This window comes from Trachemys scripta, chromosome 18, assembly GCF_013100865.1.
Source record: "Trachemys scripta elegans isolate TJP31775 chromosome 18, CAS_Tse_1.0, whole genome shotgun sequence".
In the NCBI taxonomy this organism is placed as follows: domain Eukaryota; kingdom Metazoa; phylum Chordata; order Testudines; family Emydidae; genus Trachemys; species Trachemys scripta.
Window position 1 is genome coordinate 915,962 of NC_048315.1, and position 22,697 is coordinate 938,658.

Here is a 22,697-nt window from a genome sequence, read left to right on the forward strand (position 1 = left end):
CACATTCAGAATTCAGACTAGTGCCAGGGGACTGCAGGGAGAGAAGCTCCCAGGCAGTGGCTGGCACCATGACATTCTGCATGCTGTGTAGAACATGCCCCCTGTGGCAAGGGCATCCCCCGCTCCCCCTCACCTGGGAGCAGACGGGTTAAGTGCAGGGGACAGGTCAGGCCCCACTGGATAGTGGGTTTCAGGGTTACTGTGGGAGGCTGTCTGAACACACAGATCACTCCCCATATGAGACCCTGTGTGCGTATGCACATGGGTGATGCCAGGCCCGAGACCCTGCGTGGGACTCCGTGTACATGCCCAGTGTGCAGGTGACCCAGTCTGCGCGCCCCCTTGCATGTGGCATTTACCATCCCAGCTCTCACAGACTGTACCCATCAGACTCCTGGCAGCTGTGAGCAGGGCCTGTGCTGGTCGTCACGTCCCATTCCGCTCCCCGGGCCGCCCGGTGAGAGGAGGACACAGGATGCGCAGGGAGTGAAAGAGCGAGGTTGTGGGGAGTGTGCCAAGTCCCCTCGCAGCTCCAGGACGCTCAGGGAGCCAGAGGGAAATTCGCCTTTGCAGAGTTCAGAGGCCGGCAGCGAGATTTATTTTTGTTTGTGTGAGTAAAAGGCTGCAGAAGCCTCTGGCCAAGGGGACATGGGGGGAAGGGGGGAGTGGCCTGTGATTCATACAGCCTCTCACTGGCCTCGTGCCAAAGACGGAAGAGAGCCTGTGTGCAGAACTGAGGCAGGAGCCACATTAACTCTTCCGCTGGTACTGAGGACATGGGAGCCTGCACCATGGTCATGAGGAAGAGAAACTGGACTGGGAGTTAGGATCCCGGGCTTCTATTCCTGTGATGTGTAACTCTGGGAAACCACTTCATCTCTCTAGGCCTCAGTTTCCCCATCACTAGAATGGGGACGATGGCCCTTCCCCATGAGCTGGAAGGCCAGGCTGTGTGTGAAGCCCCGGGAATCATGAAGGACCACAGAGTATTAGCAGCATTGGAGTAACAGCTGGTGCTGCATGAGATGGACTTTGGGGCCCTGGTTCCCAGTGGGTGAGGCCAGCCTGGCTCCAACCCTGAGCTCTTAGGGCAAGAGGAAGCGAGCGCTCCAGGCCTCTCTGGCAGACGGTGCAGTGGCTCATTTACATGGCAGAGGAGCTGTTGGGAAGGAGGGTAGCTGAGGACCAGGCAGCCCTCCACATCCTCCGCCAGCCCATGGCCTGGAGCCACGGCTTCTGCCCTGCACTCTGCCCCAGTGGGATACTCTAGGCTGGTCTGCAGCCAACTCCTCACGGCACTCAGCCCACGGGCCCAGGGAGTGTGAGGGGCTGGTAAGGGGGGTGGATCTTTCAGCTGCCCCAGCTGGTGACAGCACAGAAATCAGGCACTTCTGAACACATTGGAGCCCCAAATTCCCTCCATATCAGCACCAGCTGGACCCCCTGGGGACTGTCTCAGTGCCTCCTGTCTGGAAAGGGAGCCAGCCACGAGCAGAGCCATGGTGCAGCCTGTGTAGGGCCTGGAGGGCCCCATGCTGGGCAGTACCCATCACAGTGCAGACTGAGGGGCTCCAATGGACCCTGCTCACGGAGCGAGGACAAGCCACTGAGCGCCATGTCTGGGCAGAGAGGCCCCAGGACAGCCCTGGGAAGCGACGAATAGTGTGCCCGCTGTGTGAGGAGTCCCTGGCACACCGCTCCCCATGTGGCTGTTAGCAGTACGACAGTCCCTCCACCAGCCCCCCTGTCCCGGCCGGGGCGCCGACGCCATTCCCGCTCTTGTCCACTCGGGCTTTGTCTGCTCCGTGGGGATACAGGCGGATTTTCCAAGGGACCGAGAACAATGCCTGTTACTAGACTTTGCTCCAGGGTTTCCTAGTTCCAAGGTTTGTCGGCAGCGTCTTCCTCAGGAGTAAACGTGCCCCGTGCCTGGTAGGGAGCTGGGGCCGCCGCCGCGGTGGAGCCGCCGGGGGTGGGTGTACGCCTTCCGCAGCCAGCAGGCACCCGCTCCCCGGCAGGTGCGTGTCAGCGCGTGTGCACCCGCCGCATTGTTCCTCAATGGAAAGCGTGAATGGGATGTGGCTATATTTAGAAAGTTACTCACGCAGCCGCCACAAAGGAGCGGCTGCATCTTAAGGGGGCGGCCGCTGTGTGTGCTGAAGGGGACAGGAGTGAGGCTATTTTGGGAAGACATGTCATAATTGGCTGCCCAGCTAAGCTGCTTCTGTAACGTCGAGCAAAACAATAGCAGCATCCAGAGGAAGAGCCTGTTATGGTTCAGGTGGGATGTTTTTGGCGGTTCAGGAAGCCTGACCGCTCCCAGTGCACAGCAGTGGCACAAAGGACAGCATGGACCAAGGGCTCGGCCAAGGGGCGGGGGAGGCTGGGAACCCAGGCGGCAGCCAGCGCTTCCTAAGAAAGAACATGGCTGCCTGGGAGGGGCCCAGCTGCCATACACAGAGTTAGAATTACCACCCCGCACACCCCAGATGGGGCACCAGGGCTCTTCCCAGCAGGGAGTGTCCCTGCCTCTCACCCCCATGCCCACTGCAGTCTGACCAACTACTGCTGGGGGACACGGGGAAGGGGAAATGGAGACGTCTGGGCTGGGTCCTAGGATGTGCAGAGGGAAGCCTGGGCCCAGCACACTGGGAGAGGAGCAGCGAATCTCTGGCCGGTGGATCATCTGAGAGGGCCACAAGTGCCCAAAGGAGCTCCTGGCCGAGGGCTGAGGTCTAGATCTACCCCTCCCCATCCCAGCCACCTCCCTGCACTGGACGCTGCTCTACTCACGCTCTTCTAGGAGAGCTGAACGCTGCTCCCCGGCCCCAGGCCCAGCTGCTTCCCCCTTCCCCAGAGCTGGAGCTAGAGTGTGACAAGAAATAAACCTCCTGCCCTGTGGGAGTCCCACTTCCCCGACAAGAGAACTGGGGGCCCCAGGTCCGAGGGGTGCCAAGGACCTTTGATGCGTCTATGCCAGTGTATGAGAAGAACATAAGAGCTCAAAAAGCTGAACTCAGCCGTGCGGCTCTAAGTTTAAACACAGCAGCACTTCTGCTGGCTGGGAGCAAAGGGGAGGAGTGGGCAGACATACCAGCTGGGATGAATGGCAGGAAATGGGTGAAGGGGGCACCAGGACTCTGCCCCTGCAGGGAAGGCGGGCCAAGGGGATGCCAGCCCAGGGCAGAGAGAACAGGCTATGAAATGTACAGGTAGACAGAGCTGAAAGTCTATGCCCTCTGGCTCCTGCTCCAACCCCTACCGCACCAGGGGCACAGGCCTTCAAAGGGAAGGAGAGCGCTTCAGGCCACGCTCCTCTCCCTCCCGGGCAATGGAACAGGAGCCAGGCCCTTCGAGCACGCAGAGGCTAATGGGGCCAGGAGCGCCAGGCACCGTTACCTAAAGAACAATGACCTAAAGGGAGCGCAGGGGACATGGGCTCTGGGTGTCACACAAACTACTGCACTCCACTGCATTCGGTGGGCTCGGACACCGGCCCTGTCGCGTGCGACACAGCTGACTAAGGGATCTGAAGCAATGGCAATGGCCAGTAGCCAACTCGGCGCACATGCCTAAGAGTCCTATGGGGCTTGGGGCGACCGAGGGTGGGGAGTCACGTCACCTGCCGGCAGCCATGATGGGAGATGGGGAGCACGGCAGAGGACACGGATAGCAGAAATGGGCAGGAAGGGCCAGAAGATTCAGCTGGGAAGAATGCAGCTAATCCAGCTGGGTGGGGAGAGCGAATCCCACCTCAGTCAGTCCCTCGGGGGGAGGACAGAACCTGGGGCTGGCAGACCCAGCCTGAGGGGCGAGGTGGACAGGGCTTGCAAGAGCAGAGGCAAAGGAGACGGGTGGGGTTTGGGGCTGCATGCACAGAGCAGGGAGGGGAGAACCCCTCTCCACAGGGCTGCTGAGTCTGCTCCTGGAATGCTGCACTCCCTCCTGGGCACCACAGAGCCTGACAAGCTGCAGGGAGCTCAGCGAAGAGCACGGAAACCAGCCAGCGAGCTGGAGGGACTGAGCGATGGGGAAAGGGAGAGAGCGCGGACAGCTCAGTGGCCAGGGCACTAACCTGCAAGGTGGGCTCAACTCCCTGCCCACCACAGATTCCCTGTGACCCTGGGCAAGTCCCTCAGGATCCATCTAACATTGCAATAACCCCCCCGTGGCCCCGAGTCTCAGAGCCTAGGTCAGTTAACTGCAGCGTAGCTGGTTGGGCTTGGACTGGAACCTGGGCTCTGAGACCCCGCCCTTCCCGTGGGGTTCAGAACCCAGGCTCCAGCCTGAGCCCAAATGTCTACACTGCAATCCGAGTCAGCTGACCTGGGCTAGCTGTGGCCATGCCGCTGGTCTTTCACTGCAGTGTAGACACTCCCTAAGTCCCTTTGAGCCTCAGTTCCCCTCTGTCGCGTGGGGATAAAGGTCGTGCTGCCCTGCCTCTGTGAGTTCAGACACATTAAAGACTGCGAGGTGCCAGGGCTGGCGCAACCCATTAGGCGACCTCGGCGGTCGCCGTGATTTAGGGGGCGGCGACCGCAGCGGCATTTCGGGGCGGGACCTTCCGCTGCCTAGGGCGGCAGAAAAGTTGGCGGCACTCCTGCGAGGTGCCCAGACACTACTTCAGTGAAGGGGGCCGTATCTACCTCAGCAAGGCAGACTGAAAGCTGCTGGCCTAGGGACAGGTCGGGAGACAGCTCCACTCTTCTCACGGAGGGGGAGGCAAGCTTTAGAAGGGGCCTGGAGAAATGGGATGAAATCAAGGACAGTGTCAGCTGAGTCTCAGGAGCAAACCGTGCCTGGCTGCGGAGTCTCCCAAGAGAAGGCTCAGAACCCCACTGCTCCAGACAGCCAACACTAGGTAGATGAAACGCTGGTGAAACTCAGTCCCCTCCTGCTCCCTAGCGAGTCCAATTCCCTGCCTCAGGCTGTCGGTCAGCACCCACTGCAGCACAAAGGCTGGGGCCCTCCACATGTCCTGCTCCATTCTCTTCCCGGCCAACGCTGGGCTGAATTACTGTACTCAAACCCCAACGAGCTCTCCTCCATTCCTGAAAATCAGGCTCCCAGCTGCACAGCCCCGACGTAGCACACGCCCTCATGCTGACCTCCAGCCGGCTCCAGGCCCCGGCCCCATGCAGCTCTGGAAGAAGGGAGGAGTGCACTGGAAAGAAACCCCATGACACCCTCTGGCAGCCCCCAGCTCTCCCTGTGCAATGGGAAGTGGAGACCCTGGGGCAGCCAGGGAAGCCGTACACAGATGCAGAGAAGGGCTAGCGGCCTGGTTGGGCTCTGCAAGCACTGCCATCCCTGAACACGTGCCGTTCCTGTTTGCTGTGTCTGAACACGGCGCTGGGAAGTGGGGAATTTACTGACACCTCCCACTTAACAACCCTGGGCGGCTGGAAGGCTTCAGGCCGCTGTAATTTACAGCCCCTCTCTCCAATCTCCATCTCACTTGCTGCTGCTTTCCTTGTAGCAGATCCCTGCCAGCAGCAATGGCTGGTTAATGCAGGGCAGCCCCTCCCTCCTTGCACAATTCCAACCTGCACCTCAAGAGGGATTTGTAAAAAAGGGGAAACATCCAGAAAGGTTGGGGTGGGTTTGGAAGTGCAGTGCAGTGGTTCTGGGCCCCCAGCCAATAGCTGGAGGGTACACATGTGTGCGCTCTCCCAGTAGGGCCTTCAGCGGCCCTGTTTTACAACCACCTCGGCACAGACTGCAGAGTTCACGCATCTGGCCAGACAGATGTGTCTGGCTTACGTTCAAGGCTGGAAAATGAAGAATTATGGAAGTGAAGGGCCCTGGGCATTAGAGAGGGCGGAGGTGAGGGGGAGGGGGAACCAGGGAGAATTTTCCTCTGCTGAGAAATCCTCATCTGGGCTGCGAGGGTGGAGGAGAAAGAGGGGCCAGAGAAAGCAAAGTGGCCAATAGCCATGCACGTGGGCTTGCTCTTAAAGGGCCAGTGTGCTCACAACCAGGGCCCAGCTCCAAATCCAGCCAGCTTAGTTCACAAGATACCACTGGGGAAAGCTCTAGGAACTCAATGGGGCTAGAGTAAGAGAACCTCTAGCTGGCTGCTGGTGTTGCCATAGTGATGCTTTGGTTACAGCCATGGGGCAGCATCTCCCTATGGGGGCTCTTGAATTGACTGCGGAGACCCCCCAGGGTGGAAATGCAGAGGCACATCGCGAGGCCTGGCTGTGCAGATCCCTGACCCCGCACAGTGCCACCTGGCTTAGCTTGCCCTGGCTGCTCCCGGGTTTCTGACAGGTTTGCATTCACCTTGGCCTGGCCCCTTTCTTCTGAAGCCAATGGAGGCTTTTCCACTCTCTCCCATGTGACCCGGAAGGAAAGCTCAGGTTCTGCGAGACTCCCCAATGGCTCCCTGACACAGCAGGGAGAACAGCTGACTCCGACCGCCCAGCGACGCTCCCACTGTCCCAGGCGCGCTGGTTCGCTCGCCAAGGCGGCCCTACCTGAATCTTGTCCCGACGACGCTGCTGCTCAGCTACTTTCCTGGCCAGCGCTTGCTTCCTGGCTCTGAGTTCCCTGATGTCAAACTCTTCTCCACTGACTTCAGCCTCAGAATCATCTTCAAACGCCTCAATCCTCAAGTCATCCTCCTTCTTACAGGAAATCCAGACAAACCAGAACAGGAGAATTTATTATAGGTGAGAGTCAGCAACACTGAATGCCCCTCCCCAGCACACAAAGCCCCCAGCCGCTCTGACACTCCCAAGGGAAATGACCCTCCTCCGCATCTACCGGTAGTTAACACAACGGGGCTGAGTGACACCAGAAAGGCCAGGAAATCCAGAGCTGAGGCTTAGAGTAAGTGTGGTGGTTAAAGCACCGGTCTGCATTCAATTCCAGGCTCTGTCAGACTCCTGGTGTGACCCTGGACAAGTTATTTAACCTCTGCGAATGGGGAGAATGCAGCTGCCTTTCGCCCACCCTTCCTCTGCCTTGTCTATTTAGACTGTAATCTCTCTGGGGCAGAGACTGTGTCCTATCATGTGTCTACCAATGGGCCCCACCTGCAGCTGAGACCTCTCAGTACTACCATAACACAAGTAAAAACTCAATAAAGGCTGGAAACACAAACTGAGCCTTCTGCAACTAGAGAAGGAAACTTAGATTCCTGGATTCCAAGGCCAGAGGGACCATTAGATTGTCTGGTCTGCCCTCCTGTGTAACTCAGGCCAGAGACCTGTCCCCAGCGCTCCATGCATCACACCCGTCCTTTCTGCCTGCACCACAGCAGATCTTTGGGAAAGGGAAGTCCAATCTGGATTTAAACACTCCAAGTGTGGAGAATCCACCCATCCCTCGGTGAGCTGTTACCCTCACTCTGAAACACTGGCACCTCATTCCCAGTCTGACTTTGGTTTCAGTTCCCAGCCCCGGGGTCTCGTTCTGCCTTTGTCTGCTGGACTGAGGAGCCCTCTTCGCTCACAGATCTTCCTCCAGGTGGGTATTTACAGACCGTGATCAAGTCACCTCTTCCTCTTCTCTTGGCTAGCACTGGCTAAGCGTCTCTCCCTTCACCGGAAGGCAGGTTTTCCAGACCTCAAATCACTGCAGCTCATTTCTGAGCCCTTCCAGCTGGCCCACGTCCTTTCTGAAGTGTGGACACCAGCACTGAGCACCACCCCCGTAACGGTCTCCCACAGGCCGGATGCAGTGGGGACACCTCCCTCCTCCTGCTCCACAGCCAAGGACTGCATTCGCCCTCTTAGCCAGCCCATCGCTTCAGCCGGTTTCCACCATGACCCCACGGCCCTAGCAGAGCCCCCACTTTCCAAAACACAGCCCCCACCCGTAAGTTAGAGCTGCATTCCTGGCTCCTAGCTGGAGCCTTTGGCTGCATTAAAATGCAGGTTGGCCAAGGGCGCCCAGCTTCCCTGGTGATCCACACTGCTCTCGAGAACTGCCCTATCCCACCATTATCCACCACAGCACCAGTCTGGGCCTCAGCTCCAAACTTCACCCCCAGGGATTTTATATTTTCTTCCACACCATTGACAACGACTGAATAGCTTTGGGTCAAGAAGAGATCCCTGTGGAACCCTTCTAGAAACACTCTGTATTGGACTCGGCCTCTGGCCTCATCGTGGTTTCAAGGCAGGGTGTACAGCATCCTCTGGGTTTTGCACGTGCACATTCCTGGTTAATAAGTTGACTCATTTACATTTCTGACTAGCTCCTGGATGGTGGTTGATACCCTTGGTGACTGCAGTAGGCTGTGTATGCTGGTCCAGGCCAGTAAGGATGTGCAGTTGCCTGAGGGAATTGGGTGGGAAGGGCTCATATTGGGGGCTTCTTGTCTTGTTTCAAGAAATCCCCTTGGAAGGGCCTCGGGACTACTGTGTGAGGAGCTGAGGAGGAAATGGCAGTTCCGCTGCCACACTGAGCTGCATGGCTATAAACCCTGACACTCTCCTCACCTTCCTCTGCTGCATGGGGCATGGGGCACTTGCAGGTTTAAACTACTGTAAATGGTGGATTCTTTGTAACTTGAATCTTCAAATGGCGATTGGAGGACGTCAGTAACTCAGCCAGAGAGCGGGGGTCTGTTACAGGAGGGGGTGGATGAGGCTCTGTGGCCTGTGATGTACAGGAGGACAGACCAGATGATCATGGTGGTCCCTTCTGGCCTTAAAGTCCATGAGTCTTTGGGTTCCGGTTCCTGTGGAAGCCCGTGCTGGAAGTTAGCCCCTGCTCTTTATGCCACATGGCATGTGTTTGGGGGTCAGTTTGGTTTGCTCAGATGGTCTTTCCAGGACTGGGCCTGCTCAGACATTCCCACGGCCACACACAGCGCACCAGTTCCCAGACCAGGCAGTGAGGCTTTCAAGTCTCAACCAAGCCCTGCACCCGGCAAGAGAGGCGAAGGCTGACAGCTTGGGAGAGAGCGTACTAAATCTCTGGGCGCCCCAGCCTCAGCGCAGCTCGAAGAACTCGGAGAGGCTTTCAGGGAGCACAGGGGCTACTCACATATGCACTGGGCACCTCATGCTTCTTGGTTTCACACTCAGTAATTTTACTGAGACCAGGCAGGGCCACACACTGAGCAGCTCTTCCCTCCTAGTGACCCTGTAGCCATGGGAAGGAGGAAGACGGAGCCCTCAGACTCACTTCCTTCTCTCAGGACAGAACGGACCACAGCGAGAGGTAGAGAGACGACTGCCCCAGTGCGGGGCACAGTTCAGATGTGCAGCCTGCAGTGTTGTTTCCAGGTTTGGAATAAGCTCCCCCAGGGTCAGGGGATGGTCACGCTGGCCTGCTTGAGGCTCAGCTCGGACCGAAATGCAGAAGCTCGTGGGTTACATAAGGAGTTCACAGAGAGGTTCCCACAGCTAAGCAAGCCTAGAGCCTCCCTGGTTAGCCCGGAGGGGCAGGGAATGACAGGGCGTGGGGTGCCATTCTCTGCCCCTTAGCCCAGTTATGGAAGAAGGTCAGCGCTGCCGCCAGGAAATCTCTGCTGAGAGGAATGAGGGTGCCCGAGTGGCAGATACTGAACTGTGCCCCAAAACTCCAGATGGGTCATTCTTGCTCTCTGGTCTGTCTCTATCTCAGAGCAGAAGGAGTCACGTCTCTGTGTATCACAGGGGCTCTCTGACTGTCCTTCCCAACAGCCGGAGTCCTGGTCGGTGTCCCTGCAGGTCAGGGTCTCAGTGTCGTCGTTCCCTGCCCAGGGCTGCCATGCGGAGATCGCAGGCGGGCTGAAGGGAGCTAGGGCACTCTCTGCACTCTCTTGCTGGGTGCCTGGGCTCCTCCTCTGGGGACAGCTGAACTAGCTAAGTGGACTCTCCGAAGGCAGGCCACCCACAGCCATGGCCAATACAGGGCTTTCCCTACTCTAACCTGCTGTGTCTTTCTAGCCCCCGATGGAGGAGGATGGGCAGAGCCAGGGCCACCCAGCCCCCAGCTCCAAATGCCTCCACTGTTTCCCTGGCATTTCAAACTGCAAGATTAAACACAAGGAAAGTGTCAACCTGCAGCGTGGCTGGCAGGGCCGCTGGACACACACACTGAGCCTGGAGTGAAGCGAGGGCTACAGGAACAAGCAAGGGCAGAAAAACAAGAGGAGAATTCCTTAATCACATCAGGATGTGAGAGGCAGGGAGGGAGGGGGTGCGAATGTCAGCTCTTCCTGTGCGTGTGCTGGAGGCTGGAGTTCAGGCCTCTGCCGCCCTGAGCTCCACGGCTGTAAACTTGATCCTGAGCCTGAACCCTGACACCCCCTCGCCGGGCTCCCGCGCTGCACACTAGGAGAGCTCTTCCCCCTTTACGGATGCAACAGCAGCATCTGGAACTCATAGCAGTGAGCAAGACAGAGGCACATGGGTGGGACTGGCAGGAAGGGGCACCAGCAAAGCAGACTCGAGAGACCATTCCCCTCCCCCACCCCAGTGCAGAATGCACGCACAGCCACCCTGGCTATAAATAGTGGGAGCTGCAGGGCCGGCAGGGGCTGGGCCCCACAGGGGTGACCCTTCCTTCGCCGAGGCGCGCTCTTCCCGCACGGTACCTGATCTTCCAGTTGTTTTCCCTCTTGGCTTCCCATTTCCTTTCCCATGGCGTCTGGGACGGGTGCCACTGACACATATTTTCCACCCTTGAATGCCAGCAAAGGCTCTTCTTGTCCACAAAGGGCTTCCAGGAAATACTTCAGAACTGTGACCCTCTTGCAGTCAGCTGCAATAACCTACAGGGTGAGGACGAGGGGGTCAGGGAGAGAAAGAAAAACAGAGTCAGTGCCCAGGGAAGGCAGAGAGCAGCGGTGGTCAGCCACTGACCAAAGGGAAACCTCGGAGCCTGGGGCCCAGCTGCTGCGAGGAGTGCCGATGCATATGGCAGGACCAAGTGAGCACCTGGGAGAGGACAGTTCCTCAGCCCCCTTTGTTTCGATGCCCAGCTCCAGTGTCTGGCCCTTGAGCTCGTGGCCCAGGGGCAGGGAGAACTGGGGCAGGCTAATGCGAGCACAGGCACCGACACCTCTCACAGAATGGCTTGTGCACTGCAGACAGGGGCCACCTCCCCAGTCTCTCCCCTGGAGCCCGTTCCTGGGTCAGAGCTGAAGGAAAGGCCTCCCACCCCCAGGCAGAATTCCCACCCAAGAGCTGGAAACCTGCTCAAGTGGGAGACGAATGAGGAGGACTGTCCTGGCTGTTTCATTTCAGCTAAATCAACAGGAGCCCCCGACAGCCTCCACGATGGAAGCAGGAGGGTTCAAACGCTTTAAGAGCAGGGGTCAGGTGGACAGCTGTCAGGGGAAGGACACAGGTGCTGAGACCCAGCAAGTGGGGGCATTTTATAAAAGCCACGCACCTCCCGGACTCCATTGCTGCCTCAGCCCATGAGCTCATCTCACAAAATAACCAGGGAGCCTGTCAGGGCTGAGCTAGCCAGGATGCAATTCAATAGCGTGGGTAATTATCAAATGTATGAGACTCTCAGATGGAGTTTCCAGAGCACCAGAGCCTGGAACGCTCTCCCCTGCTGCCACAAGCCCCCCAGCCCTGCACCAGACCCTCTGCCTGGGCTCCAAGCCCCAGACCATGGGCAGATCAGAATCCCTTCCCCTGCTAGTGAGCAGAGCACTGCGCCTGTACCCTTTCTGCCTGCTGCTTTCCCCGGGACACCAGCCTGGGACAGCCGAACCCTTGGCGACGGTTTGTCCTGTCCACTGCAAACCAGGGCCCCAAGTGCTACAAACCTGTGATGGCCAAGCTCACAGCAACGAGTTACCCTTGTGCCCTGCTCTCTCATGCTCACTGGACTTCTTTTTGTACCAGTCTCACATGGACTTTGGTTCTGGCTTCACTGGAAGCAGTGCCCAGATTCTGCTCCGCAAGTCAGAAGGCCCCAGCCTGCTCCCCACTCATGGACCCCAGAACCAGGCAGCTCATTTATGGGTTCTAGCTGATTTCTCTCCAGTGCGACCACAGTGAACCTGAGTGCCCAGCACCCACCGGGAGGGCACAAGGATCAGACAGCAGGAAGCAGGGGCAGCACCCCACACAATGGGAGAGCAACTGGGAGGCTCAACACACAGTGTGGGCATGGGGAAGAGATGGGGCAGCAGTGCAGTGCATCAGGATCCCATGTTGCTCTGGGATACACTGCGTACCCCAAAGACGTGCAGTGTGGAGAGCAGAAATACAGAAACAGGGCTGAGGTAGCACGAGGGGCCAGGCGACAGTGAGTAATGGGCTGGCAGGCGGCACGCAGCGTGCCCCCCCCACACACACACCAGGCTGCAGCGCAGAGGAAGCTTCTGCACTTCCACAATGCTGCCAGTTTCCTCTCTGTGGGCTAATTTTAACCACCTTGTTGTTACAGTGTGTGTCAGCCACCTGACCCCGCTGTGACCCCTGACCTTGTGCCCCCGCTACTGCATGAACTAGGGAGCCTTATGTAACAAGAGCAGGGCTTTCCTCGGTGTCTGAAGCAGCCCAGAATTAAAGGGCCCATCAGTCAGACGCCCTCTCCTCCGAGTCAATCACACAGACATTGCTAATTGCCGCAAGCCGGCAGGCATAAGAAACCTGCCTGACTCCCCTGGGCAGAGGCCTCTGCGGGTGGTGGTGGTGGGCTGCCAGAAGGGAAAATGGAAAGGATAAAGCCCCAGATTCTCAGAGATATTCCCACGGATTTCAGTGGGAGTTAGGTACCTAAAGACCTTGGAGGATCTGAGCCTAACTGTCTTCAGTTTAGCTAAAGAATGATCTGTGGTAGAAGGGGACCCGATAGTGAAGAAGAGAGTGGCACAAGGGGGAATTGTGTCAAACTAAGAGAAGGGAAATGTTGTCTGAACATCAGGAAAACTGTCAGGAATGTTGAAACTATTGTAAAGAACAGAATTACCAGACACACACATGAACACAATTTGTTGGGGAAGAGTCAACATGGTTTGTGTAAAGGGAAATCATCCCTCACCAATCTACTAGAATTGTTTGAGGGGGTCAACAAACATGAGCACAAGGGGATCCAGTGGATAGAGTGTACTTAGATTTTCAGAAAGCTTTTGACAAAGTCCCTCACTAAAGGCTCTTAAGCAAAGTAAGCTGTCATGGGATAGGAGGGAAGGTTCTCTCCTGGATTAGTAACTGGTTAAAAGACAGGAAACAAAGGGTAGGAATAAATGATCAGTTTTCAGAATGGAGAGAAGTAAATAGTGGTGTCCCCCAAGGGTCTGTACTGGGACCAGTCCTATTCAACATATTTATAAATGATCTGGAAAAAGGGGTAAACAGTGAGGTGACAAAATTTGCAGACGATACAAAATTATTCAAGTTAGTTAAGTCCAAAGCTGACTGTGAAGAGTTACAAAAGCATCTCACAAAACCGGGTGACCGGGCAATAAAATGGCAGATGAAATTCAGTGTTGATAAATGCAAAGTGATGCACGTTGGAAAACATAATCCGAACTATACGTATAAAATAATGGGGTCTAAATTAGCTATTACCACTCAAGAAGGAAATTTTGGAGTCACTGATAGTTCTCTGAAAACATCCACTCAATGTGCAGCGGCAGTCAAAAAAGTGAACAGAAGGTTGGGAATCATTAAGAAAGGGATAGATAAGACAGAAAATATCATATTGCCTCTATATAAATCCATGGTTCGCCCACATCTTGAATACTGTGGGCAGATCTGGTGGCCCCATCTCAAAAAAGATGGATTGGAATTGGAAAAGGTTCAGATAAGGGCAACAAATATGATTGGGGTATGGAACGGCTGCCATATCAGGAGAGAATAAAAAGACTGGACTTTTCAGCTTGGAAAAGAGACGACTAATGGGGGATATGATAGAGGTCTATAAAATCTTGACTGGTGTGGAGAAAGTGAATCAGGAAGTGTTATTTACTCCTCCACATAACATAAGAACAAGGGGTCACCCTATGAAATCAATAGGCAGCAGGTTTAAAACAAACAAAAGGAAGTATTTATTCACACAATGCACAGTCAACCTGTGGAACTCATTGCCAGAGGATGTTGTGAAGGCCAAAACCATAACAGCCTTCAACAAATAATTAGATAAGTTCCTGGAGGATAGGTCCATCAGTGGCTATTAGCCAGGATGGGCAGGAATGCAACCCCATGCTGAGTGTCCCTAGCCTCTGTTTGCAAGAAGCTGGGAGTGGACGACAGGGGATGGATCACTCAGATGACTGCCTGTTCTGTTCACTCCCTCTGGCACTGGCATGGAAGACAGGATACTGGTCTTGATGGACTATTGCTCTGATCCAATATGGCCATTCTTATGATCTAGGCTGGGTTTTGTCTCCCAAGGGAAAAGTGGGCACTTCACTGCTTGGAACACCCCTAAATCTAGACTGGACACTCTGGAATATGTCCTGGAGGCAACACCACTGCCCCCACCGGCCATCCCTAATGAATTGTTCTGTGGAGGAGCAAAGCTGGAAGGAACAAAGAACGATACAGCTAGGCTGAATATCAAGGGAACTTCCTATCTATGAGAGCTACCAGGCTGTGGAGATGTTGGGGAAATGGGAAAGCCCCTTGCTTGGTCACTGCAAACTAGACTCACCAAGTCCCTGGTGCCTAGGCTCTTGGCCCAGTCCTGCCTTGGCTCAGAGCAGATGGCTTCAGTGACAGGACTTTTCCAGCTCTAACGTCAGCAGTTCTATGGGGCCCAGGTTGCTGTGTAAATGAAACCAGGCATGCCCATCTCCAGCAGCTCAGCACAACTGGGCGAATACTTGGCTGTGGTGGGGCCTGGGCTTGCATGCGTGTGTGGGAGTGACGTGGTTGGGTGAGTGGGTGCTGCTGGGGCACAAAGCATTGGGGCTCCCCGTGTCACCCACAGAGGAAGGACTCACAGGCCTGCAAAGAGCTTGCTGGGGACACCTCTCTGGTCACTAGCAGCACGAGGTGGAGTCCCTAGTTGGTCACTCAAGGTCTAGCACACAAGCAGATGATGGCAGGAATACAGCTCAGGGCAGGAGCTGGGATTGGTGTGAGGGGCCCAGGCTGGCTAAGCAGCTGGGCATCGGGTCTGCAGCCATTCCTGAGGGGATTTTTGGGCGGCACCTCCGACATTAATGGCAACTGTGCCTGCATCTTCTGCCTTGTTTATGATCCCAGAGGCTTTATTCAGCAGCTACACCAACAGGACTCAGTGCCGCCCCAGCTCCTGCAATGTGGCCACTGGGACGCATTCCTAGCCTACCTTGAGATATGCTTTCCCCTAACCAGCCCTCATACACCTGAGGGAGAAGAGGCTGGGCGTAAACAGGAGGGGCCAGGATTAAACTGCAAAATCCCCCACGAAGCCGGGGAGCTTCAGCCTGGAGAGTGACCAGCGATGTTGCAGAAAAGCCCTCCCCCACCCCACAGGGCGGGGGGGAGGGGGCGCAACTAGGCATGTCCTCTTACCCCTCCCTGAAAAAAAATCCAACTAGGAAGCAAATGATTTCCTGCCAGGCTAACACAGGCCGAAAGTGTTTTAAGTCAGCTCCTCTGCTCAGGGAGAAGGGCCCAGCTGACGGACTGTGACATAATCCCCCAGTAACTTGCCTCATGAACACAGTTTTCCAGGCTGCATCAATAAAAGAGAAAAAAGCAAATCACCTCAGCACCCCCATCACGTGAACACCCAGCAGCCCAGGGCTGGCTTTCCTGGAGCTCGGCTGGCCCCAGTTCAGGATGGTCCCAGGAATGGTGGCCTCTCTGACATGGTCTGAGCAGGCTGCCCCTGACTCACACCAGGGTATCTGGCATTGTACAGCAGCAGCCTGCGTGACACACAGCTACACAGGGCACTGGAAACTTCCTGTTTCAGGATGGAAACGGAAGCACCCGTATCAGCCCCAGCATGCCAAGAATGTTCCAGGCCACTGGGCTGCAGACCCAGCGAGCCCATCTGAACCTGCGGCCATCAGTTACTCTTCACGCAGGCTCAGCTGGGAAGGAGCAGAGATGATGCAGCCTGGGAGGGTGGGGGTGTACATCTCTGATGCTGCAGAAAGAACCGAAAGTTCAAATGCAAAACTAGAGAGTGGATTTGCTGAGGTGCAGCAGCAGACGGAGCCCAAGGAGAGGAGTGCCCTTCCCCCACAAGCTGTGCAGTGAGACAGCAGGAACCGAAAACCCTGGCTTCAAGTAGTCACTGAGCGCTACAATCAGCTTGACACGCACACAGCCACTTGAAAAGGAAAACTGAAACCAAGCTATGGTGAAGTGGTCTGGTGCCCTACTGTGACCTGAGCTCAGTTCCCTAGAGACAGGAGTGATGCTGGGATGACAGTGCCCCTCATTCCCACAGCATCTCCTGGGAACACGCAGCTGGAGGTCTGAGGAGGGGATCGCCGTGGGGTGGCTTCGGAGGTAAGGTGCTGTAGCTGCATGGATCATGGGCCTTCTGATTTCATTGGGGCTGGGGGGTGGGTTGGGTCTATGCTAACTCAAACATGCCAGATACCCAGTAAACCCCCCCCCACCCCCAAACACGCTGCCTGCCTGCTCACCCAAAGTGAGGAGGGCTAACTGCCTGCTAATTCACAGGTCATATGTTAACATGCTAATCATTCACAAAGACACAGCAGGACATACATTAACATGCTCACTGCCTGACACAGTGGGATGCACGTTAATTGCACCAGCTGGTGCATTTTCAAAGCGCCTTTGCAGTTTTAATGCTATCAGCCCAGCCCTGCTATTTTTGCCTTCCAGTGACCGTTTACAGAAGACCACAGGACAGGGCACCAGAGCTCCCCAGGTGTAATCCCTGCTCCAACCCCACCTCCCTCGGTGGCCTTTGCCTCCTTTTCCCCAGGCCGGACCCGGGGTGGGGTGGATGAAATACGTCGGAGGGAAAGGCACTAACAGGTGCTGAGCAGTATTAGCTATCCCACACTGTTACTACAGGATTCGGGGCTGAAGCACTGCTCAAAGCCATGGGCACAGGAAGGCCAGCTGAAGCACACGCAGTCATGAAGGCCGCACATGTGCTACAGGAGACTCAAGGCAGGGAAGGGACTCGCTCCTGCGAGCTGCAAGTGCCGTGCTATACCTGGCACTCACAGGGTGACATCAGCAGACACTGACCGGACTCTTGCTCTGGGTCAGCTGTGGGGCTGGTCGTGGGGCAGCTTCTTCAGTCAGTGCTGGACCAGGCTGCTGTACGCACAGCTTTGCCTCAGCTAAGCTAATTGTGTCACACCCACTGACGCCTTCAATCAGCTTTTACAACTTGGTCATTTTACAGAGCAAATAACTGGGAGGCAGAAACGCCAAGTCTCCTTCAGCTACTCTACACTCTGAGAAGTCTACAAAGGGCTGGCCAGCTGGCCTCGCAAAGCCTCAATTAGCAAGGGGGAGTCCATCATCGCTAGAGAGCTGAGTCTGAGTGGCGGGATCGGTTTGGTCCAGTGACTGTTCCCCCCACTGTTAGCTACCAATAAGCTGAAATCTCAAGAGTGAGCCGCTGCCTTGTGTCACATGCAGGGGGATCATGGAAGTCTGTCAATGAAACATCAGAATCCAAAGGCAAGGAGGAGGTAGGGCGTCTCTGGAGAAAGACTTACGAAGGGAATGGGCCATTGCTCTCAGATTTACATTCCTGCGCGTGAGGGGAGACACCAAGGGGAAATGGACACAAGAAGCGTGAGTCATAGTCCGGGCCTGGGGTCAGAGCCAAGCTGGAGCAGGAACAGGCCCAGCCACACTAGGGCTGACTGTTTTGGCCACCTGGGTTTTAAACATGGCTTGATCAGCCAGAGTGAACTGGGCCAAACCATGTTCAAACCAAGTTAGCCTGAGCGAGGTTTAAAGCATGTCAGACTCCTCTGGCAAATGTAGCATTAATCCCTATCTAGATGGGGCCACATAGTGTGTATGAAGCACGCGTCCCATTCACACTGGACAGTGACCTAATCACGAGGTAGGGATCCTGCTGACTCCTTGGCTATGGCCATGTTTAAACACCACCAAATGATGCCCTCCATATCCCGAGGTGCCTGTCACCAGGGGTTCAGAGCAGCCTTTAGACCAGTGGCGAGAAGAGCAGTGGGGTTCTCTCTCTCTAGGGCAGGGGAGGGAGCTGGAATTGCTCTTTTCTGGGGTCAGACTCTCTCAGAAACGCGTGTCTAACCTTGGAGCTACGCACAGGCCAGCCTGGGCTCAGTCTGAGCTCTTCTGACAACCAGTTCCATAGCCAGCAAGTCTTCACCTGGGTGTGCAAGGACATTCCACAGCTGGGTGCAGACAGGGTGATTTTTGCAGACAAGGAAAGAGAGAGTACTAGCTAAATCTATGCTCTTAGCTAGTGCCCGAGCAGGCTTCCTGGACACACTCTAACGTGCCTGGAACTCGGCTGGGTGTGAGGCAGGAGTGAGCGTAACCGCGTTTACAAACAAGCCCTGTAGGTTGTGCCAACACTAGCATGTTTCTTAAACTCCCACCATTGCACTAACACTGGTGAGCGCACTAGTGCTGACAAGCCCAGCAGCATTAACCACCCAGCAGCTGTAAGAATGCCTGAGTCATGGCCCCACTAGGGCTTCCATCAGTGCTACCTCTCGTGGACTGCGCCTGTTGACACAGCCCCAGCGCAGAGCAGGCTGGGAAGAACACAAGAGTTAGGGAACACCCTTTCTCCCACTGGTCTGAGAAGCAGCAGCTCCTATTGCACATGTTTGTCAATGATCTGGAAGACAACATAAAATCATCACTGATCCAGTTTGCAGATGACACAAAAATTGGGGGAGTGGAAATAATGCAGAGGACAGGTCACTGATTCAGAGCGATCTGGTAAATGGGGCACAAGAAAACAGTATGCATTTTAATATGGCTAAATGTCAATGTACACATCTAGGACCAAAGAAGGCCGGTGGGGGGGACTCTATCCCAGGGAGCGATGACTCTGACGAAGATTTGGGGGATGTGGTGGACAATCAGCTGAACATGAGCTCCCAATGTGACGCTGTGGCCAAAAGAGCTAATGTGACCCTTGAATGCATAAACGGGAATCTTGAATGAGAGCAGAGAGGTTGTTTTACCTAGGCATTTGGCACTGGTGCAACCACTGCTGCAACACTATGTCCAGTTCTGGGGTCTGCAATTTGAGAAGGATGTTGATAAATTGGACAGGGGTCAGAGAAGAGCCACGAGAATGACTAAAGGATTAGAAAACCTGCCTGATGGTGATGGACTCAAGGAACTCAATCTATTTATTTTAACAAAGAGAAGGTAAAGGGCTGACTTGATCACAGTCTACAGGTGCCTACATGGGGAACAAATATTTGATAACAGGCTCTCAGTCAAGCAGAGAAAGATATATAACATGATCCAATCGTTGGATGTTTGAAGCTAAAAAATTCAGACTGGTATAAATAAGGCAAAACATTTTAAACAGAGTAATTAACCATTGGATCAATTTAGGGTCATGGTGGATTCTCCTTATACCTACCTACTGTATTTTCCACTCCATGCATCTGATGAAGTGGGTTTTAGCCCACGAAAGCTTATGCCCAAATAAATGTGTTAGTCTCGAAGGAGCCACAAGGACTCCTCATTGTTTTTGCTGATACAGACTAACACGGCTACCACTCTGGAACCTCTCTATCACTGGCAATTCTGAAAATCAAACTGTTTTTTTTTCTACAAGACCTGCTCTAGGAATTATTTTGGAGAAGTTCTGTGGCCTGTTCTATCCAGGGAGGTCAGACTACATGACCACAGTGGTCCCTTCTGGCCTTTGAATCTACTAGTGACAGCCTAGGTGATGTCGTAGCCAAGCATCTCCCCCCAACATCTGGATCCTCACAGAGCGACAATGTGCCAGCTTACCTGCTTCATTCTCCCCAGGATCTCAGAAACTCCACACTAGCCAGGCAACACAACAGACATGTTCTCAGACTAGTGAACACTTCTGTCTTTCCAATCCCAGAAGCACGGCTCAACCAAGCCTTTGACTGGCCTCATCTGGTTTAGCAACTGGAACGCAGCACAAAACCAAAGCCAACCATCTGCCATTGCCAGAACGTCTGTCTGAAACCGGCCCTGTTTGCCCTGCCAATCCACAGCCCATTCACCCCGCACAGCCAGAAATAATGGAGAAGGGGATGGCCTGGCTGCAGGAGGATGTCACAGAAATTATAAAGCTGGATAAGGCAGATCCAGGCAACACCAGTCCCTAGCAATGGGGCACGATCTGCACCATCGGAGGAGCGAGCAGGAGTGAAAGGTGAGGCGCTGTCAGGAGGGAGCACTGGTGAGAAGGAGAGAGCTGTGCCCTAACTCCTGGGGTTCCTGGGCTGCTTTCAGAGCCCTGCTGGCAGCACTTAGGCCAAGAGGCAGGTACAGCAGAGCGGCTGAGGGGCAGCACTATCGCTCATTCTGCTCTCCACAGCACGGTGAAGCAGGCTGCAAAGTTAGAAGATCGTTAATTCTTCCTCCCCTCCCAACCTCAAAGGCAAGCCTCTCTCCCCACCCCCAACAGCTCTAAATAACCCATAGCAGAGCTCTCTGGGGCGGGGATCAGCTCTGTGTTCGTACAGCACCTTGCACAATGAGCCCCTGGTCCATGACTGGGGCTCCGAGGGGCTAGAGGAATACAAAGAACAAACAAGAGAAACCCAGTGTCACCCAGTTGCACTCACCCACTGCCCTGCTAATCCCAGATCCCCAAAGGCAAAGAGGGCACAATGTAGCTATTTCCAAGTGAATTCTGTGCAGGCCCAGCTGGGGCTCTCCCGTAGCCTCAATGTCCCACTTGAGCTGTAGCACCAGAAACCACTACCCCCAACAGGCCGGAATCACTGCATAGTCATGCCAAGGTACAAGCCTTCTCCAAAACAATAGGCATGCTAAGGGCCACGTCTCTCTCCCCGACTAGCATCCAGTGAGGGTGAAGCAGGGATACAGATGCACCTTTACTAATCCAGGCAAGAGGAAATATACAAACTGTTTGTGAAAAATCTGCATCCCCTCAGGTCTCAACTTAGGCAGCTCAGTCAACACTTCAGTGCGATGGCATAGCCCCTCTCTGTCACACTGCTCCACAGAACGTCCTCACAGCTATTTCCAGATTGGCAACAGATCGAATAATAGTCCATCTTCTTGCAAATCTTCCCTCATTTCTCCACATAGGAATGGAGAGTCAAATGACAGACTTTTCATGGAGATTCACCATTGGTCATCTCATCATCTCTACTGCCTCTGGAGTTTGCAGTTTGCCTGGCTAGCTAAGGTACTGGGAAGATGCAATCACACAGGGCTAGGGCTTCAACGGTTTAGGAATTTGGGGGGAGGTAATTCCCCAGGCACAGATCTAAAGCTTGGGTCTCCACCCAAAAATTAGATTGACCTAGTTACATCCCTCAGGGCTGTGAACATTTTTGCACCCTCTGCGATGTAGCTAGGTCAACCTAAAGCAGGCTATAGATGCAGCTAGCTCAGTGGAAGAATTCTTCAGTCGACCTAGCTACTGCCTTCTCAGAGAGGGGGCTCACAGACATCAATGGAACCCCCTTCCATCACTGTGGGAAGTGTCTACACTTCCGTGCTACAGCGGCATGGCTGTAGTGCCGTAGCTGTGCCACTGTAGAGGAGACACCCTGAGAGTACCATGGGTGCCCATTGTGGCTGTACCTGCTGGAAGAGTCAGTACCTGACCGACTCACAGGATGCCAACAGACGGCTCTCCATGTTACTCTCATAGGATAATACACTCAGGATATCCTGGAGGTTTGCATGGAGCTCCCTATCTGGCCACAGAAGCAGGATCACTTACACAGCTCCAGAGAGGAATGTTTCTATTTCCAAACTGAGTTTTTGGCTTTCCCTGACATTTGGAAAGACCTGCCCTGATGTTTTAATCACCTGGTAAGAGCTCCAGACAATCTTTTTGTCAGTTCCACTGTCAACTCATCTTCAGTGAGCAAATGGATTGCAGTGTAGGTTGGCTGGCAGCCATTTGCATGCTCAGTTCAATATCCTGTTGCTAGGAGGGATAGTGTGTTTCTTTACCATGGCCAGCTCAGACAGTCCCAAGCCCAGCAAGGTTAGAGACTAAATCATGTCCTTTGGATGGGTACCAAGCCCTGGGGGAGGCACAATGCCACCCACTAAAGAGTGTCAGACCCTGCAGTGCAGGAGGTGGGGTGTCTAGACAGCTATGGAGATGTTGCCCATGAATTGAGTTCTCATCCTATGATTCCATCCTGTACCTGGAGTAAGCCTGTCACCGGTCATTGGCCTTCAGCTAGCTTGGAGAAGCCTGGCACCTTGACCAAATCCCAACATTTCCAACTCTTCCTGAAGTTTCCACTGGGTCAGTGCTCATTCCAGATGCCTACATCAGGGGTCGGCAACCTTTCAGAAGTGGTGTGCCGAGTCTTCATTTATTCACTCTAATTTAAGGTTTTGCGTGCCAGTAATACATTTTAACATTTTTAGAAGGTCTCTTTCTATAAGTCTCAGGGCCGGCTCCAGGGTTTTGGCTGCCCCAAGCAGCCAAAACCAAAATCAAAACCAAAAGATCGCGATCTGCAGCGGCAATTCGGCGGGAGGTCCTTCGCTCCGATCGGGAGTGAGGGACCGTCCGCCGAATTGCCGCCGAATATCTGGACGTGCCGCCCCTCTCCGGAGCGGCCGCCCCAAGCACCTGCTTGAGAAGCTGGTGCCTGGAGCCGGCCCTGATAAGTCTATAATATATAACTA

General features: G+C 54.7%; 1 protein-coding gene across 3 annotated transcripts in view; it reads right to left on the reverse strand.

The window, feature by feature from the left end:
* Positions 1 to 22,697, reverse strand: part of SMG6 (SMG6 nonsense mediated mRNA decay factor) — a 147,367-nt gene that overhangs the window by 8,375 nt on the left and 116,295 nt on the right. For 2 of the 3 annotated variants that reach the window (XM_034752733.1, XM_034752731.1), the window contains exons 14-15: positions 10,538 to 10,714; positions 6,480 to 6,629 (exon numbers count right to left, since the gene is read on the reverse strand). In XM_034752733.1, coding sequence (XP_034608624.1) covers positions 6,480 to 6,629; positions 10,538 to 10,714 — 327 coding nt within the window. The remainder of the gene's footprint in view (positions 1 to 6,479; positions 6,630 to 10,537; positions 10,715 to 22,697) is intronic. The other variant, XM_034752732.1, reaches the window with a different exon arrangement.